This window comes from Psittacula echo (genome assembly GCF_963264785.1).
Source record: "Psittacula echo genome assembly, chromosome: 10".
In the NCBI taxonomy this organism is placed as follows: domain Eukaryota; kingdom Metazoa; phylum Chordata; class Aves; order Psittaciformes; family Psittacidae; genus Psittacula; species Psittacula echo.
This window is the reverse complement of record NC_137741.1, coordinates 14361497-14375657: the sequence shown is the minus strand read 5'-3', so window position 1 is coordinate 14375657 and position 14161 is coordinate 14361497. Positions and strand designations below refer to the sequence as shown.

Below are 14161 nucleotides of genomic sequence, written 5' to 3'. Positions count from 1 at the left end.
TGTTTTGGGATCAGGTAGCCAAGCTGCTGTTTCCCCCCTTAAAGTGGGGACCTTGGCTATCATTTGCTCTGCAGGGGTTAAACTTAAGTCCCCCTTCCTGAGGGAAATGGTGTCAGTGTTAAGTTAGAAGATTGTATTTAATCTCCCTTACATCCAGCCAGGAATTCTTCCTCAAAATTGGAAACATGGCTTGAAGTAGCTCATAGGCTGCAACATTAAGACACAGCCAAAGACACTTTTATCCTGGATGCCTCAGCCAGTGTTGCTGCTGCTGCCTGGAGATGCTTTTCCTGCAGCAACATGATGTAGAGAGCTGACCAGCTCTGGCTGTGAGCATTTACAAAGCTGATATTTAAGAAAACACTCTGACAGCAAGCTAATTCTCTTAAATTAAAATCCTTTCCTGCATACCTGGAGTAAGTGACCAGTTAGGACCATTAAGGACCCTCTGACAAGTGGCTGCTTCATAACACTCTGCTTTATTAGAAAAGTTACAGTAGAAATGTAAAAAAACCCCGAATTTGCTACAAAAATCTATGTACAAGTTCTGCAGGAGTGCAGAGCATCTCCTCTGAGGCTGCAGAGGTTTCCAAGCTGTAAACATGTTTTAGTGTTAGAGGCCAGGGTGGAAGGTGTCCAGCTCCTACTTCCCAGTGTTTAAGCTGCTGAGGGTGCAGGAGCAGAGATGTCCAGGCAGTGCTGTCTTGGATGGGCAGCAATGTAGGCTGATGGGCCCACACCTTATGTGCTTCTCTCCTGATAACAAGTCACATCTTCTCTTCCTCAGGCCTCTGAAATGTAACAGGTCTGTAGCCAGGGTGGCTCGAGGGGCAGGAAGCTCATGTCAGCCACATCCCCTCCTCCCTGCCCCGTGCCAGGTAAGTGTTAAGGCTGTACCTAGAGGGGGTTTTTCCTCACATCGATCATGGCTGGGTGGTGAGGTGCTGCTGTCAGGCTGGCCCTGCGTAGCTCCCGCCGGGGCTTGGAGGCAGGAGGGAGGCTGCGGGGCGGGTGCACCTCGTGAGGCTGCCCTGCTCTCGGCAAGTGCTCCACATCCCTCTGCCGAACGTCCCCAGGGCCGTCACTGGGCAGGGAGGAACGTCTCCATGTCAATGGCAAAGGTGCGTGCACCAGGTCCCTGCTCTCATCTCTGACGCGATGGCTTTCTTCAGTGATAGCCAGAGGCATGGGCTGTTCCCCGAGGCTGGATTCCTCACAGGTCCCGAGTGCAGGGGGAGCTCTGTCTCCAGCCCCATGAATGCTTCTCTCCATCCCTGCTGAAAGATAGTAAGGGTACACTGAGATGAGTATCCACATCTCTACTCTTCTCATCAAAGTACCTCCAGAGTGCTTGCTCAAGGTCACTGCTTCTGACTCTGCTACAAGCTCTTGCTGCCAGGGGAAGGAATTTAAACTCCATTTAAACTTCCCTCCTTTTAGCTTGGTAGGAACAGCAAAGCCCCAGCTTGGCTTTCCTCTCACCTTTGGTCTGTCCAGGATGGACACTCATGCTGTTCAGCCTCTGGTTCAGCTCCTGGTTTGCCCACATATAACGGCTCAGCTCTTTCTCCAGCACCTGGATCCTTGTCTCATACTGCAGCTTGCTGCTGGCCAGCCCCTCATCCATGTGCTCTATAAGGAAAGACAAGGTCATTTCGAGCTCTGTGAAAGATAGAAGCAGCACCACTGCTGTGTCAGGAGCTGGGTGGTTACCACGGCTCTGCTGGAGCAGTAACTGCATGTTCTGCTCGTGCTCCTTCTGCTGCAGGGTGAGCTGCCGGTCCATCTCCAGGCGCTGCCGCTCCACAGCTGCCTCCAGCCAGTACACGAGCTGCTGCTGCTCCTCCAGCTGCATCTCCAGCTCTGAGAAGGCGATGTGCTGCCTGTGCTGGTCCTCTCGCAATGTCACCACCTGGCCAGGGCCAACAGCAAGGGACACCTCAGCTCCTGCAGAGCCTGGGAAGGCTTCCTGCCCCACTGAGCCTCATCTAGTTAGTTGCCTGGTACAAGAATGAAGGTTAGTAGTTCTGGGATGTTACAGCTGTCCCAGGATGGAACAAAAATACATGGCTACAATCATGTGGCAGAGCCACTGCAGGGATCCATGAATCTTAAGACTAGTTAAGCTCATCTCCCAGTCTGTGGGCCATGTGGGGATCACAGTGCTATGGCTTTGTGGCCTGACTTTACAGGGCAAAAGAGGGCAGTTGTGTCCTACCTTGTCAAAGTACTTGCAAAGCAGAGCTCGGGTCTCAGAGGAGGAGAGATAGCTGAGCTTGGCCATGAGGTTCATCTCACACTGGGACAGCAGGCTGGCTGAGGCCCGCAGGACTCGCTGCCTGCATGTGATGGACTCATTTTTGTATTCAATGGCTGCATCCAGAGCCTCAATTGCCTCGTCCAACTGGAACAAGATCCGTTCTTCCTGCCAGGGCAGAGCTGCAGTTACTAGGGAGCAAAGGGTTTGCTCTGTCTCATAGAATCATAGAATAATTAAGGATGACCATGAGCCAGCAATGTGCCCTTGTGGCCAAGAAGGCCAATGGCATCCTAGGGTGCATTAGAAAGGGTGTGGTCAGTAGGTCAAGAGAGGTTCTCCTCCCCCTCTACTCTGCCTTGGTGAGGCCTCATCTGGAATATTGTGTCCAGTTCTGGGCCCCTCAGTTCAAGAAGGACAGGGACCTGCTGGAGAGAGTCCAGCGCAGGGCGACAAAGATGATTAGGGGAGTGGAACATCTCCCTTATGAGGAGCAGCTGAGGGAGCTGGGTCTCTTTAGCTTGGAGGAGACTGAGGGGTGACCTCATCAATGTTTACAAATATGTAAAGGGTGAGTGTCAGGATGATGGAGCTAGGCTTTTATCAGTGATGTCCAGTGATAGGACAAGGGGCAATGGGTGTAAACTGGAGCATAAGAGGTTCCATGTGAACATCAGGAAAAACTTCTTTACTGTGAGAGTGACAGAGCACTGGAACAGGTTGCCCAGGGGGGTTGTGGAGTCTCCTACATTGGAGATATTCAAGGCCCGGCTGGACAAGTTCCTATGTGATGTACTCTAGGTTACCCTGCTCTTGCAGGGGGGTTGGACTAGATGATCTTTTGAGGTCCCTTCCAACCCTTGGGATTCTGTGATTCTGTGACCTTAAGATCATCTACTTCCAACCCCTAACCTCACTTGTCATCTCAACAGTGCTGGCAAGAAGTCAGGATATGCACAGTTTGGGGATGTGGGGGAGTATCTGCTAATGACCCCATGCTCAGGTCTTTCCTTCTCTCACTACCTCATGCTCCTGCATGACAGCCCAAGGAGAGTTACCTCTGGGGACAGCAGGGTGCCATGGCGCAGCTTGTTGTCGAGCTCCAACCTCTGTTTGAGCAGCTGGTCCTTCTCCTGGCGCAGGTTGTTGATCTCCTGTCGGATCTGCTGCTGGTTGTGGGCACTGCCATGGCGCAGCTGCCCGTTCTTCTCTGTCAGCTCCTTTTCCAGGTGCTCCAGGCGGCTGGACACACGCACTATGTCATCTGTCAGGGCCTGCAGCAGAAGATGCTCAAGGAATCTGCTCTGAAGGCAAGTCAGGCCCTCAGGCCCTTTCTACTCCCTCCATAGGTCAAGTGACTCCACACGCACAAATAAGCTAAAGGCTATCAAACCAACTAGCTCAGAGGCCTCTTCTGTAGAGGCAGATTTCCTCCCCACTTCCCACCACTACCTCATCCTGACCTGCAGCCCCTTGCCAGACCCAGAGTGACACCCAGGCCTTCCAGCCTCCCAGCTCTGCTGGAAATCAAGGGGTTGAGGTGTCACACTCTTGTCCTACCTGGCTGGAGCGCAGTCGTTTGTTCTCCAGGCCATTCTTCTCCTGCAGCAGGGCTTCCTTTTTGGCCACAATAGCTTCCCGCTTCCTCAGCTCGTCTTCCAGCTCATCCAGGGCCTGGCGCTGCTCGAGAACTTTATCCATCTCCATGTCCAGCCACTTCTTCTGTTCCTCAATTTTCTGATGGAGGGAGAGCAAAGGGCATGCGTGTGAATGCAGACAGCAGCAGCAATGCCCAGGATTGCTAGACTATAGAGCAGTGGGATCTAGATCAGAGCAAGAGTCTCGATTCCATCTCTGCTATCCCTGTAGTCCAGACTTCAATGGTTTTATCTTTCCAGCTCCTCCAAGAGGCAGAGCTAAGCTAAATCCCCCAGGAGTCATTGGAACTGCATCTCCTATCACCCTTCTACAAACAGACAAGACTTCACACCTTCTTTACCAATACTGAGATTTAGAAGAGGTCCTGGTGATAAGACAAGTCTTCTGCTCCTAGGTACAACTGACATTATGCACTGTCCTACTCAAAGACAGGATGGGCTATGTCTCATCTCAAACAGAGCTTCCTGCTTTCAGATCTCCGCTGTCAGCCTGCAGTGTGCCACAGTCCCTTTTGCACAGGAAGGAGGAGGCCGGATCACTGTGTCTGTACCTGCTGCTGCTCCAGGCTGATCACGGAGCCATTGCTGCCGCTCCGCCGCTTCCTCTGGAAAGCCGCAATTTCCTCTGTCTTGATGCGCAGGATCTTCTGGTGTTGCTCGTGCTTCAGTTCCAGCTCCTATGCGGGGAAGAGCAGCAGTGAGCATCCAAGAGGCAGAACCTGTTTGCCCTACAGGCTGAGGGACAGGTTATATTCTCTGCTAGCTCTTTTGATGCTCCTAAGGTCCTATGCTCTCCAAGACAACCACAGACCCCACCAGAGCTACCCCGGCCTGCCCAGCAGCCTGCAGAGCCCACCTATCGCCATTCTCACAAATACCACAGCGGCAGAGCTGCTCCTGCCTGTTCCTACCTTGACTTGGTGCTGCCGCTTATTCACCTCCGTCTCCAGGCGCCGCTTCTGCTCGCTCTCCTCCCGCAGCCGGCGCTGCAGCTGCCCCTGCTGCCGCCGCATCAGCTCAATGTTCCTCTCCAGCTCCTGCACTCGCTTCTCGCTCTGGGCTGACAGCGACACCAGCCTCTCCGTCGCCTGCTTCTTCTTGCCGAGAACCTGGTGGAGGCAGAAGCTGCCCTTGGGGTGCATTGTCTCCTGCATGCCCTTTGCAGGGATGCCCCCAGCACTGCCCCTGCCCACCTCCCTGGCTACACAGATCCCTTCCCACTCACCCGTGCCTTGCTCTGCGCGGCCGCCACTCGTGTGCGGTACTCCTGCAGCTTGTGCTTCTCCCCAGGGTCCCAGGCCTCTTTGTCCTCCAGCTCCTGGAGCTGCTTCTGGCTGTCACTCAGCTCTGCCCTCACTTGCTCTGCTTCCTGCTCCAGCTCTCCAATCTTCTGGCAGTACTGCCTGTTCAGAGCCTGGGCGTCCTTGCCTGCAACATATCCCCTCTGCTGTGACCTCTGGGCTCCTTCCCTTGCAGCCAGCATCCTGCTGAGGGATGGACCTTTCCTCTCTTTCCCCCCGGCCTACTGAGATGAATGCTCCCTTTCCCTTAACTATACCGCAGAGGGATGGAGAAACAGGGCTCTGCTGCCTACAGGCAAAGGAACAACACAAGCAATATAGGATGGGAATAGGAACCAAGCATCATGACTAGGAGGAGATTTCATGGGTGTGCATTCCCACCAGCGGCTCTCACCTGTCTTAATGAGCTCTGTGATCAGCTCCTCCTTCATGCGGATGTTGATGGCCAGCTCTCGGATCTTCTGCTGTGCTTGCACCAGCCTCCATTCGGAGTCCTTCCCTGGCAGCCGCCTCCTACAGACCTCTGCAACACAGAGTCCTGGATAAGGAATGTCCTGCCTTAGCAGCCAGATGACAGAAGGACAAATCCCATCTCTGAGCTGTAGCCAAGACCTGGCACAGCATTGCCAAAGTCACCTGCAGCTTCCAACAATGCATGCAACTCTTGCCAGACCACAGCAGTTCAAGCTTCTCCTTAACAAAAGCAGCTAGACTGTCATCTGCTCCATTCATGTCCTCTGGGCTCACATCAACAGCACCCAACAAAGCACCCCCAGCCCGAGGAAGACTGTCCAACCTTTCACTTGCCTTTTGACAGCTCCAGCTGCTCCTCCTGAATGGAATGGGCATTGCCTCCACTCTGCTCCTCGCTCAGCTTGCAAATCTCTTTCTTGCTCCAGCTTTGGATCCCATTTCTAAAAGGAGCAGAGGATTTATCAGCTGGATCTGGGCACTGCTGGAGCTGTTCCCAGTAAGGACTCTTCATGAGCCACAGGCTTCAGAAGGAGACAGGAACAGTAGTGGTTGTTGGGAAAGATGGTAATTGACTCCCCAGCGAACAGGCAGCTGTCAGCATCAAGATCACTGACCCCAGATGCAGCGTTTAGCATTTGCTTCTACATCCTGCATGAGAACTGTGCTGCAGAGGTGGGACAGGCAGGTCTCAGGACTGCCAGGGCACTGCACAGCGCTGGGGCAACCCCAACTCACCGGCGCTGCAACAGGGACCGTTTCTGTTCCCACTCCTCCTCCTCTCCTGAGGACAGCTCTGATGGTTTCTCTGGGTCCTGGACGAGCTCTCTCCTCAGCACCACATCTTTGAGCTCTGGATTGCCAGCTGGGCACTGTGTGTGGTTGGGGTGCCAGCTCACAGGGTCCTCCTCCTGCAAGGAGGGTTTGCTGTCGAGCTGCTGGGGCAGAGAGAGGAAACATGCTGTGTGAGAGCTGGTGTTAGAAAATGCAGCTCTCGGCAGGGCATTGCTGCTACACACAAAGAGAAGCAATACAATGGAGTAAGTATATTGTCAGGATAGCTGCTGTGCTGCTAGACCCTGCCTCCTGTTGCTCAGACACTGAGCAAATCTGGGACCCACACGTAAAACCAAAGTAAAAGCCTCAGTTTTGAAGCTGAGCTTTTTTTGCCAGTTGTGAAGCTCTGGGCTATGTCTCTGATAAGATTCATGTTCAACAGTGAGGAGACAAAGCAGTTCCTACACTGGAGGACACGCAAGTGAAAAGGCAGCAGTTCCTTAACAGCACAGACTTGTGCCCTCACCTTCCTGCCATGGGCTTTTCCACTCTGCTTAGCAGGAAGGAGCACTGAGGGGAGCCCACTGAGGCCATGGGATGGGGCAGCATCCAGTGGGGCTGTGTGAGGTCTCTGGCCAGCAGTCACCAGGTGAAGGTTTTCCAGCAGCCCCGGCACACACAGGTTTGGCATTGCCATCTCCAAGCGTATGTGCAGCTCTGAGATCTTATCCTGCTGCTCCTGCAGCTTGTCGCTCTAGGAAGCAATGAGAAAAACTCAGTTACATACACTTGGATCCCACTGCAAAGAAACCCAAAGGCTGGGCTGTGCTCTCTTGAGGAGGAAGGGGAAGAGTGGGGCAGGTCCCTGCAAAGAGCAGAGCCCAGGAATACCTGCAGCTTGTACTGCTCCATGGCATCCTCCAGGGCAGCCAGGAAATCACGGTTCTCCTCCTCCAGGCGCTCCACTTGCCTCTGCAGTTTGGCCACCTGCTCGTCTTTGATGGACTCACACCTCTTCTCTGTGTTCACCTGCTCCCCATGAAATATAAGAGAGGCAGCATCAGCATCCACCTTTGTCCTTCCCTTCACATGCTGCAAGGGCACAGCAGCTCTGCAGACCCAGATTCTTCCTGTGAAATAGATCTCTCAGACACAACTGAATTCAGGTTCTCCCTGCCTGTTGTGAGGACATCTTTCTGCCTGTCTATGGCCTCTTGGCCAGGTCGCTTCTCTCCTTCTCCTGACCTTTCTACCATGCCATGCTGAGGCTGTTGCCTTCAGTGGCCATCAGATCATAAAATCACAGAACGATCTGGGTTGGAAGGGGCCTTAAAGCTCATCTAGTTCTACAGCCAGGGACACCTTCCACTAGAACCAGGTACAACCCAACCTCAGTGCTACAACACCCCAACCGTTACCTGGGCTTTTGCCACCTTTGAGTCTTGTGCCTCGGGGCTCTGGTCTTCTGCAGAGGTGCTCTCGATGCCACTGTCCAGCCCAGCGGAGGTCAGCTCACTCCTCTCACCCTCCACTGTGCACAGCCACTCCTTGACCCGCAGGATCTGCTCCACAGTGAGGTTACTGTCCTCCTGCAGCTCCATCAGCAGCCGGTACGCGGCATCAGTGCAGGTGCGGTAATGGGCGCACTCGGCCAGCAGCCGAGCCGTGGGGTCTGGCGCACATCGCTTGGCGGTGGATGAGCGGTTGATGATCCGGGTCTCGGAGCGGTGCCGCTGCTCCAGTGCCTTCTGCAAGCTCTTTATCTGCCGGTGCAGCTCCTCCACGTGCTCTGTCTCCTTGCCGCAGTTCACCACAGCCTTGTTCTGGATGTTTTGAGCCCGGTTGGCGTAATTCAGGGTGTTGAGGCTCTCATCAAAGTCAGAGGAGGATGGGCTGACACAGGCTATCATCACAGTCTGGGCATTTCCTCCAAGGGAGTCTTTCAGAATCCTAGAGAAGAGCACAGGGATTAACATAGCTGAAATACACAATAACGCAGGAATCACGTTTCTAACCCTTTTCAGAGGTTGCATCCAAGGAAAACAATGTTCTTGCTCTGTGTCTGGTTTGGCACCAGTGAAGTGAGCGGAATCATTAAGCAGAGGAATCACAGTTCCTAATAATAACAACTTGCAGTGTGGCAAGTTTTCATCTGAATAATTCCTGAGGTTGGGAGCAACCTGAGCAGTCAGTCTGAGAGCCCTGGTGTGACAGCAGAAGGGAAAACTGCACGCTCCTCTCAGGCAGCCTGGGGACTCTGCACCAAACCTGGCAAGCTGGGCATAAGAAAGGTAGGGAGAAATATCACCTCCTTCCTGCTGGCCCAACAACCCATGACACATGGGGGTCCTGCTCCCAGCTGTACCTGGTGATTTTGGAGTCCCTGTAGGGGATGTGGCTGCCCTTCCTCCGCGGGTCTCCCAAGGCACTGATGACATTGCCCAGGGCCAGGAGGCCGCTGTTGATCTGGATGCTCTCCTTCAGCCTCTCCCCTGTGTTTCCCGTCTTCACAATGCGCTCTGAGCCTGCCAGGTCCACAAAGTGAAACTTGGAAACCAGGACCTGTCCCGAGGCGGGGACGGAGGGCGGGTGGCGGTGCAGGGGGATGCGGCCGGCCCCGCGCCGCTGCTCCATCGTCACTGTGAAGATGGTGTGCGAGCGGCTCGACTGCTTGTTGATGTGGGTAGCTCCTGTGTGCTTGGCTGTGTTCCCCATCTCCAGCAGGCTCAGCACCTCGTCCAGCCCTTCCACTTCTGACTCCTTCACTCCGCAGAGCACTGCAACAGCAAACGGAGTTGTGGTTGGGAGGAACGGGCTGCCTGAGGATACAGCTCCTCTCCACAGCCTCATGTCACCCCAGACCCACACCAAACAGGACTAAGCACAGCAATCTGCTGCAGGAGAGGGATGGAGGGAGAAGACTTTCTTCTGCCTTTACAGGCAGACAACCCAACCCTGGCCTTGGCCATGAAAAGTGAGCCCATGTACAGCTACACATACCGATGTTCCCCTTGTCATCCTCCCGGATCTGGATGTCTTTGCTGGCTGTATCCACCTGCAGCAAGTCCCGAAACTCCTCCTTGTACACTTCCAGGTAGGACACTCGAACTGTGTAGTCGATGAGGTCATTCTCGTCAATGAGCCTGAAGGTCTCAGCCATGGCTCGCGGGATGATGCCCTGCTCATCTTCATTGATGGAAGCTGGCACAGAGATGCACATGGTCACGGGGAGCCCATGGTGGGCAGGGACAGAGCCACGGGCAGGAGCCTGCCTGCAGCATCTGTTATTTGGAAAGGAGCAGCCTCACAACCATCCCACAGCCTGGATTAAACATCCCTCTGAGTGTTTCCAAGACAACAGGACCTTGGGGCAAATCCTATCCTACTGCTGTACTGGATTCCAGCAATGCTGCTTGTTTCCAGTCCTTCCTCAAGAAGGAAAAGTCCCATTAGTGTTTCAGCAGGTAGCAAACACCATGCCTGCAGCTACAGCATGCTGTCCTTTGAAGCCAGCGTGATTCCACAACCTTTCCCAGCTAGGAGAAGTTTGAGGTATTTCGTGCTTGCAGCACTCTCTGAATGTTAAATGGTTTTGCTTTTGTCTCTAACAGCCATGTGATAAAACAGCAATCCCCAAACCTGGTGCAGTGATAGCCCCAGCTGGGAAACTGGAGGTAGACTGGAAGTATGGAAACAATTTAGTGTTTACAAACTATGCAGTTAACTAAAGCTGACTGAAAGATTTACAGCACGTTCTCTGTAAGGTATCATAATGCCATTCAACTTCTAGGAGGCAAAGGTTTCCTCTTCCCCCAGCTGCTTCCCATGAACAAGCTACAGCATTAACCCCTGTAAACTTCCCTCTCCTTACAGCTAATTTTGGGACAAAGCTGATGGATTCAACCCAGATGAAGGTAACGGTGCCCAGGGAAGGTCACCACCACCTCCAGACCAGACATGGTCCCCTCATATGTCCTACAGTGGTGGAGGAGAAAACCTACACGCTGTGATTCCAAAGGTGGTGTTGTCCAAGGGACGGGTGGTTACAACAGTGTGGGAAGTGGGAAGGCTGTTGGGGTAGGCATGATGGGGATGGGCTTGGAGGGCTTGCAGGGCCAAGAGGGAGGGTAGGGTGGAAGGACTGGTTGGGATGGTGATGTTGGAAGTGATGGTGGAGAGCGCAAAGTTGATGAGATGGCTGGGGATGGTGGGGATGTGAGGCCGGTGGGGTGGGAGGGATGGCTGGGATGGAGGGAGGCGGTGGCTTGGCTCGGGATGGAGGAGTTGCCGGTGGGACAGCGGTGCCGCGGGGCAGGCAGGGTACCGCCGGCCGTGCCGTTACTCACCGACGCTGGCCTCCCCGATGGTGTAGGTCTTGCCGGAGCCGGTCTGCCCGTAGGCGAAGACGGTGGCGTTGAAGCCGCGGAAGAAGGCGCGCAGCAGCGGCTGGACGCAGGCGCGGTACACGGCCGCCTGCCCCGCGGCCTCGGGCAGCACGGCGGCGAAGCGGAAGCGGCGGCGGCCCAGCGCCACCTCCCCGGTGCCCGCGTCCCCGCGCAGGCAGGGCCGGTGCCCCCGCAGCGCCTCGCGGGGCAGCAGCGGCCGCACGCGCACCGCCACCCGCACCGCCGCCCGCTCCGCCGCCATGGCCCGCGCAGCGCGGGGCGGGGGATGCGGGGGCCCGGCGCGCAGCGATGGCGTCAGGCGGCGGCGCAAGGGGGAGCGGCCAGCGCGGGAGCGCGGTGCGGGGCGGGCACGGGAGGGGTGCGGAGGTCGGGGTAAGGAGCGGGGAGAGCCCGAGGTGCTCCGTCACTTGTGCGCCGTCACGCACAAGAGGCTCCATCACTCGCGGGATGCTCCATTGCTCACAGGGACTCCATCACTCGTGAGATGCTCCATCAGTCGTGACATGCTCCATTGCTCACAGAGATTCTGTCACTTGTGAGATGCTCCATCAGTCGTGACATGCTCCATTGCTCACAGAGATTCTGTCACTCGTGAGGTGCTCCATCAGTCGTGAGATGCTCTATCACTTGTGAGGTGCACCATTACTTGTGAGACAACTTTCAACTCACAAGATGCTCCATCACTCCTCACAGCCGTTCCCATGTGGGATCACCGTGGGGAAGGGACAATGAGCTGCGTGGCCCTGCCGCGGGACAGTGTGCTGGATGCTCAGGCGTGGGCAGCCTCCTGGGGTGCAGTTTGCGGAGCAGCTGGTACAGACAGACGGTGCTTCCCGTGCGCCTGCTGTGCCGGGGGCTGGTAGGACACTGACGCTCGTTTGGGATCATCTGAGCAATAGCGAACTTTTCCATCCGGCCGCCCGCAGCTCCCGCTGCACCGCCCCTGCGGCGGCGGGGAGGGGATGGCCCTCGCGGGTCCCCTGGGTGCTGTGGGAAGCGCTGGCTCCTCGGCTGCACACAGAGGAGTCGCACACGGTGCTGGGATTGCTGGCGAGGCACGGCCATGGGGCTGCGGCTCCCGCTGCGCCGGAGCACCAGCTTCACCCCCGACCACCCTGCCCTCATGGAGATGCCTGGCCCCACTGCCCTGAAGATGGAAGCAAACGTCCTCATCATGGGAGCAGATAACGTGGGGAAATCAGGTAAGAAGTGTCCGTGAGCTGGGAGCAGGGGGTCCAGGCAGGGAGACCCCCAAAAGAGGCTGAAAACTGCAGCAGCATTTGGAGAACAAGCTGCAGAGAGAAGCCCTGTGGAGCAAGCTGGGGAGATGGGGCTGAGTACAGTCGTGTTTTGGGTACAGCCATGATCTGAGGGGGGAAACTGAGCACAGCCTTGTAGGGTGAGCGATGGGGAAGGTGTTTTCCGCTGAGCTGCAGTTTGCTGATGCTCTGGTTTGTGCTGTGCCTCTGCTAACGGACCTGCTGGTGGCTGGGGGAAAGCCAGGGGTCGTTCATGTTAGTCGGAGTTTGCAGGGGAGCAGTGAGTGACTGCTCTGGATTTGAAAAGGAAAATCCTTCAGGTTTAGGGTCATTCTGATGGTGGTCATCCTTCCCTCTGCAGCTCTGACTGTGCGTTTCCTGACCCGGCGCTTTATCGGGGAGTACGGAGACATGGGTGAGTGCCAGGGCATGGCCAGGCTGTTTCCCGTTAGGGATGGGGATGAGGATCTGCCCGCGGGATTTCATTGCTTCTCATCCCCTCTTGCCTTTCTCCATTGCGTTTGCCTGCTCCCCGGGGGGGCTCAATGGTTGTCTTTGTTCAGTGACCCATCTCCTTGCTCCACAGCTGCTTCTCTGGGGTGCAGAAGGTCCTGGCTGGCAGCTGGTGGCACCAGTGTGCCTGGGCTGATGTGAAGGCCACCGTGCTCCCTGGGGTTGCTGCTGCACAAAAAGAGCCCTGGGACGTGTCCTTGTGGAGCACGGTCTCCCAGGGTGGACGTGACAGGCTTGTCCCCAGGAGAAGACCTGGGTTGAGGGAGCATCTCCTGGGTCCATGAAAATGACTGGTTTTTTTCTTTGGCAGAATTCCTCTACAGCCACAACCTGACCATGGATGGCCGAGAGATTCTCTTCCACATCTGGGACGTCCCCAATTCCCAGGTGAGAGGACTCTGCTCCCATCATCTGTTTTCATCCCAGGGGCAAAAAACCCTCTACTGAAAGTTACCTATGAGGAGCCACAGGCTGGGGGGGCTGCCACTGAGCAAAGCTGCTGTGTCAGATGGTTTGTAAGCAACTGCAGAGCACAGGTCTGCAGTGTTGCTGGCAGGGTAACAATCATCACCGTAGCCCATGGTCCTTTGGCTGAGGACTTCAGAGCTGATGCACTAGTATTACCAGCCCAGACGGAGCACAGGAACAAAGTGGAAGTGCTGCTCTGAGATTCCCCATGGTGTTATCACCTCCAGCCTGTAGTGCTTCGCAGCTGGAAAACCCCTCTCCCTTTCCTCTTTCCCCAGGAGCAGGCAGAGGAGGGCTCCTCAGAGGAGAAGCGAATCCAGTGGGCAGACAGCTTTGTCCTGGTCTACAGCATCTGCGACCGTGCCAGCTTCAACATCCTGCCCCTCAAAATCCAGTTCATCAAAGCGGCCAAGGAGGGGCAGAGCCAGGAGAAGGTGCCCATCGTCATTGTGGGCAACAAGCGGGACCTGCACCACCAGCGGGTGGTGTCCAGCGAGGAGGGCCGGCTCCTGGCCCTCTCTTTAGACTGTGGTTTCTATGAGGTCTCTGCAGCCGAGGCTTATCACGGGGCCCTCATGGTCTTCCATGGACTGGCCGAGCGCATCCCTGACACCAAACTGGCACTGAAGAAGGGTACAGGGATCCGTGGCATCGTCAAGACTATGTCGGCTGTGTTTGCCCGTAAGCGAACAGACTCCCTCTGAGCTATGGCATGGATGTTGCTTCTCTCTGTGCTAGACCAAGTCTCCTTCCTGGGTGCCCGTGGAGATGGTCTGTGGGTTTGCATAAGTATGATGGGTTTCTTGCTGTCCTCCTAATGCCAGAGTCTGGGTGACCTGCCATACACAGCAGTGCAGTTGAGAACTGTAGTTCCTTAGTGTTGGCTCTGTGATGAGGCAGTCTCTACCCTTTGCTGTACCAGCTTTTTAGGCACCTCCTGCTTTCTCCTTCCATCCTCCAACACTGGAAACCGTGAGGTGATTTTGACACAACTCCAGGCAGCAGCATTCCTAGCTCCTTCAGCAGGAGCTGTCAGTGAGCAGGGAGTTCA

General features: G+C 55.5%; 2 protein-coding genes across 2 annotated transcripts; one reads left to right on the top strand and one right to left on the bottom strand.

Moving 5' to 3' along the window:
- Nucleotides 1-897: 897 nt before the first annotated feature.
- Nucleotides 898-11112, bottom strand: KIF7 (kinesin family member 7; the record flags this gene model as incomplete). The annotated part of the gene is made up of 18 exons (XM_080626452.1): nt 10811-11112; nt 9465-9665; nt 8830-9241; nt 7883-8414; nt 7356-7493; nt 6991-7218; nt 6426-6622; nt 6024-6130; nt 5611-5739; nt 5141-5343; nt 4827-5024; nt 4467-4592; nt 3818-3994; nt 3316-3531; nt 2219-2425; nt 1714-1912; nt 1483-1632; nt 898-1277 (listed from the first exon to the last, which is right to left on the bottom strand). Exons 1-18 carry the CDS (start codon nt 11109-11111, stop codon nt 898-900), a joined length of 4101 nt encoding a protein of 1366 aa, XP_080482578.1. The 5' UTR covers nt 11112.
- A 632-nt stretch (nt 11113-11744) lies between these two features.
- Nucleotides 11745-13839, top strand: LOC308225430 (ras-related and estrogen-regulated growth inhibitor-like protein). The gene is made up of 4 exons (XM_080626345.1): nt 11745-12072; nt 12491-12544; nt 12953-13029; nt 13389-13839. Exons 1-4 carry the CDS (start codon nt 11934-11936, stop codon nt 13812-13814), a joined length of 696 nt encoding a protein of 231 aa, XP_080482471.1. The 5' UTR covers nt 11745-11933; the 3' UTR covers nt 13815-13839.
- The last annotated feature ends 322 nt before the right edge of the window (nt 13840-14161 follow it).

What these genes read in the sequence shown, in the direction of transcription:
- LOC308225430 (XM_080626345.1), top strand. Translation starts at nt 11,934, where the DNA reads ATGGGGCTGCGGCTCCCGCTGCGCCGGAGCACCAGCTTCACCCCCGAC. An exon ending in AGATAACGTGGGGAAATCAG is followed by an intron (nt 12,073 to 12,490) that starts GTAAGAAGTGTC and finishes TTCCCTCTGCAG; the next exon opens with CTCTGACTGTGCGTTTCCTG. An exon ending in GGGACGTCCCCAATTCCCAG is followed by an intron (nt 13,030 to 13,388) that starts GTGAGAGGACTC and finishes CTCTTTCCCCAG; the next exon opens with GAGCAGGCAGAGGAGGGCTC.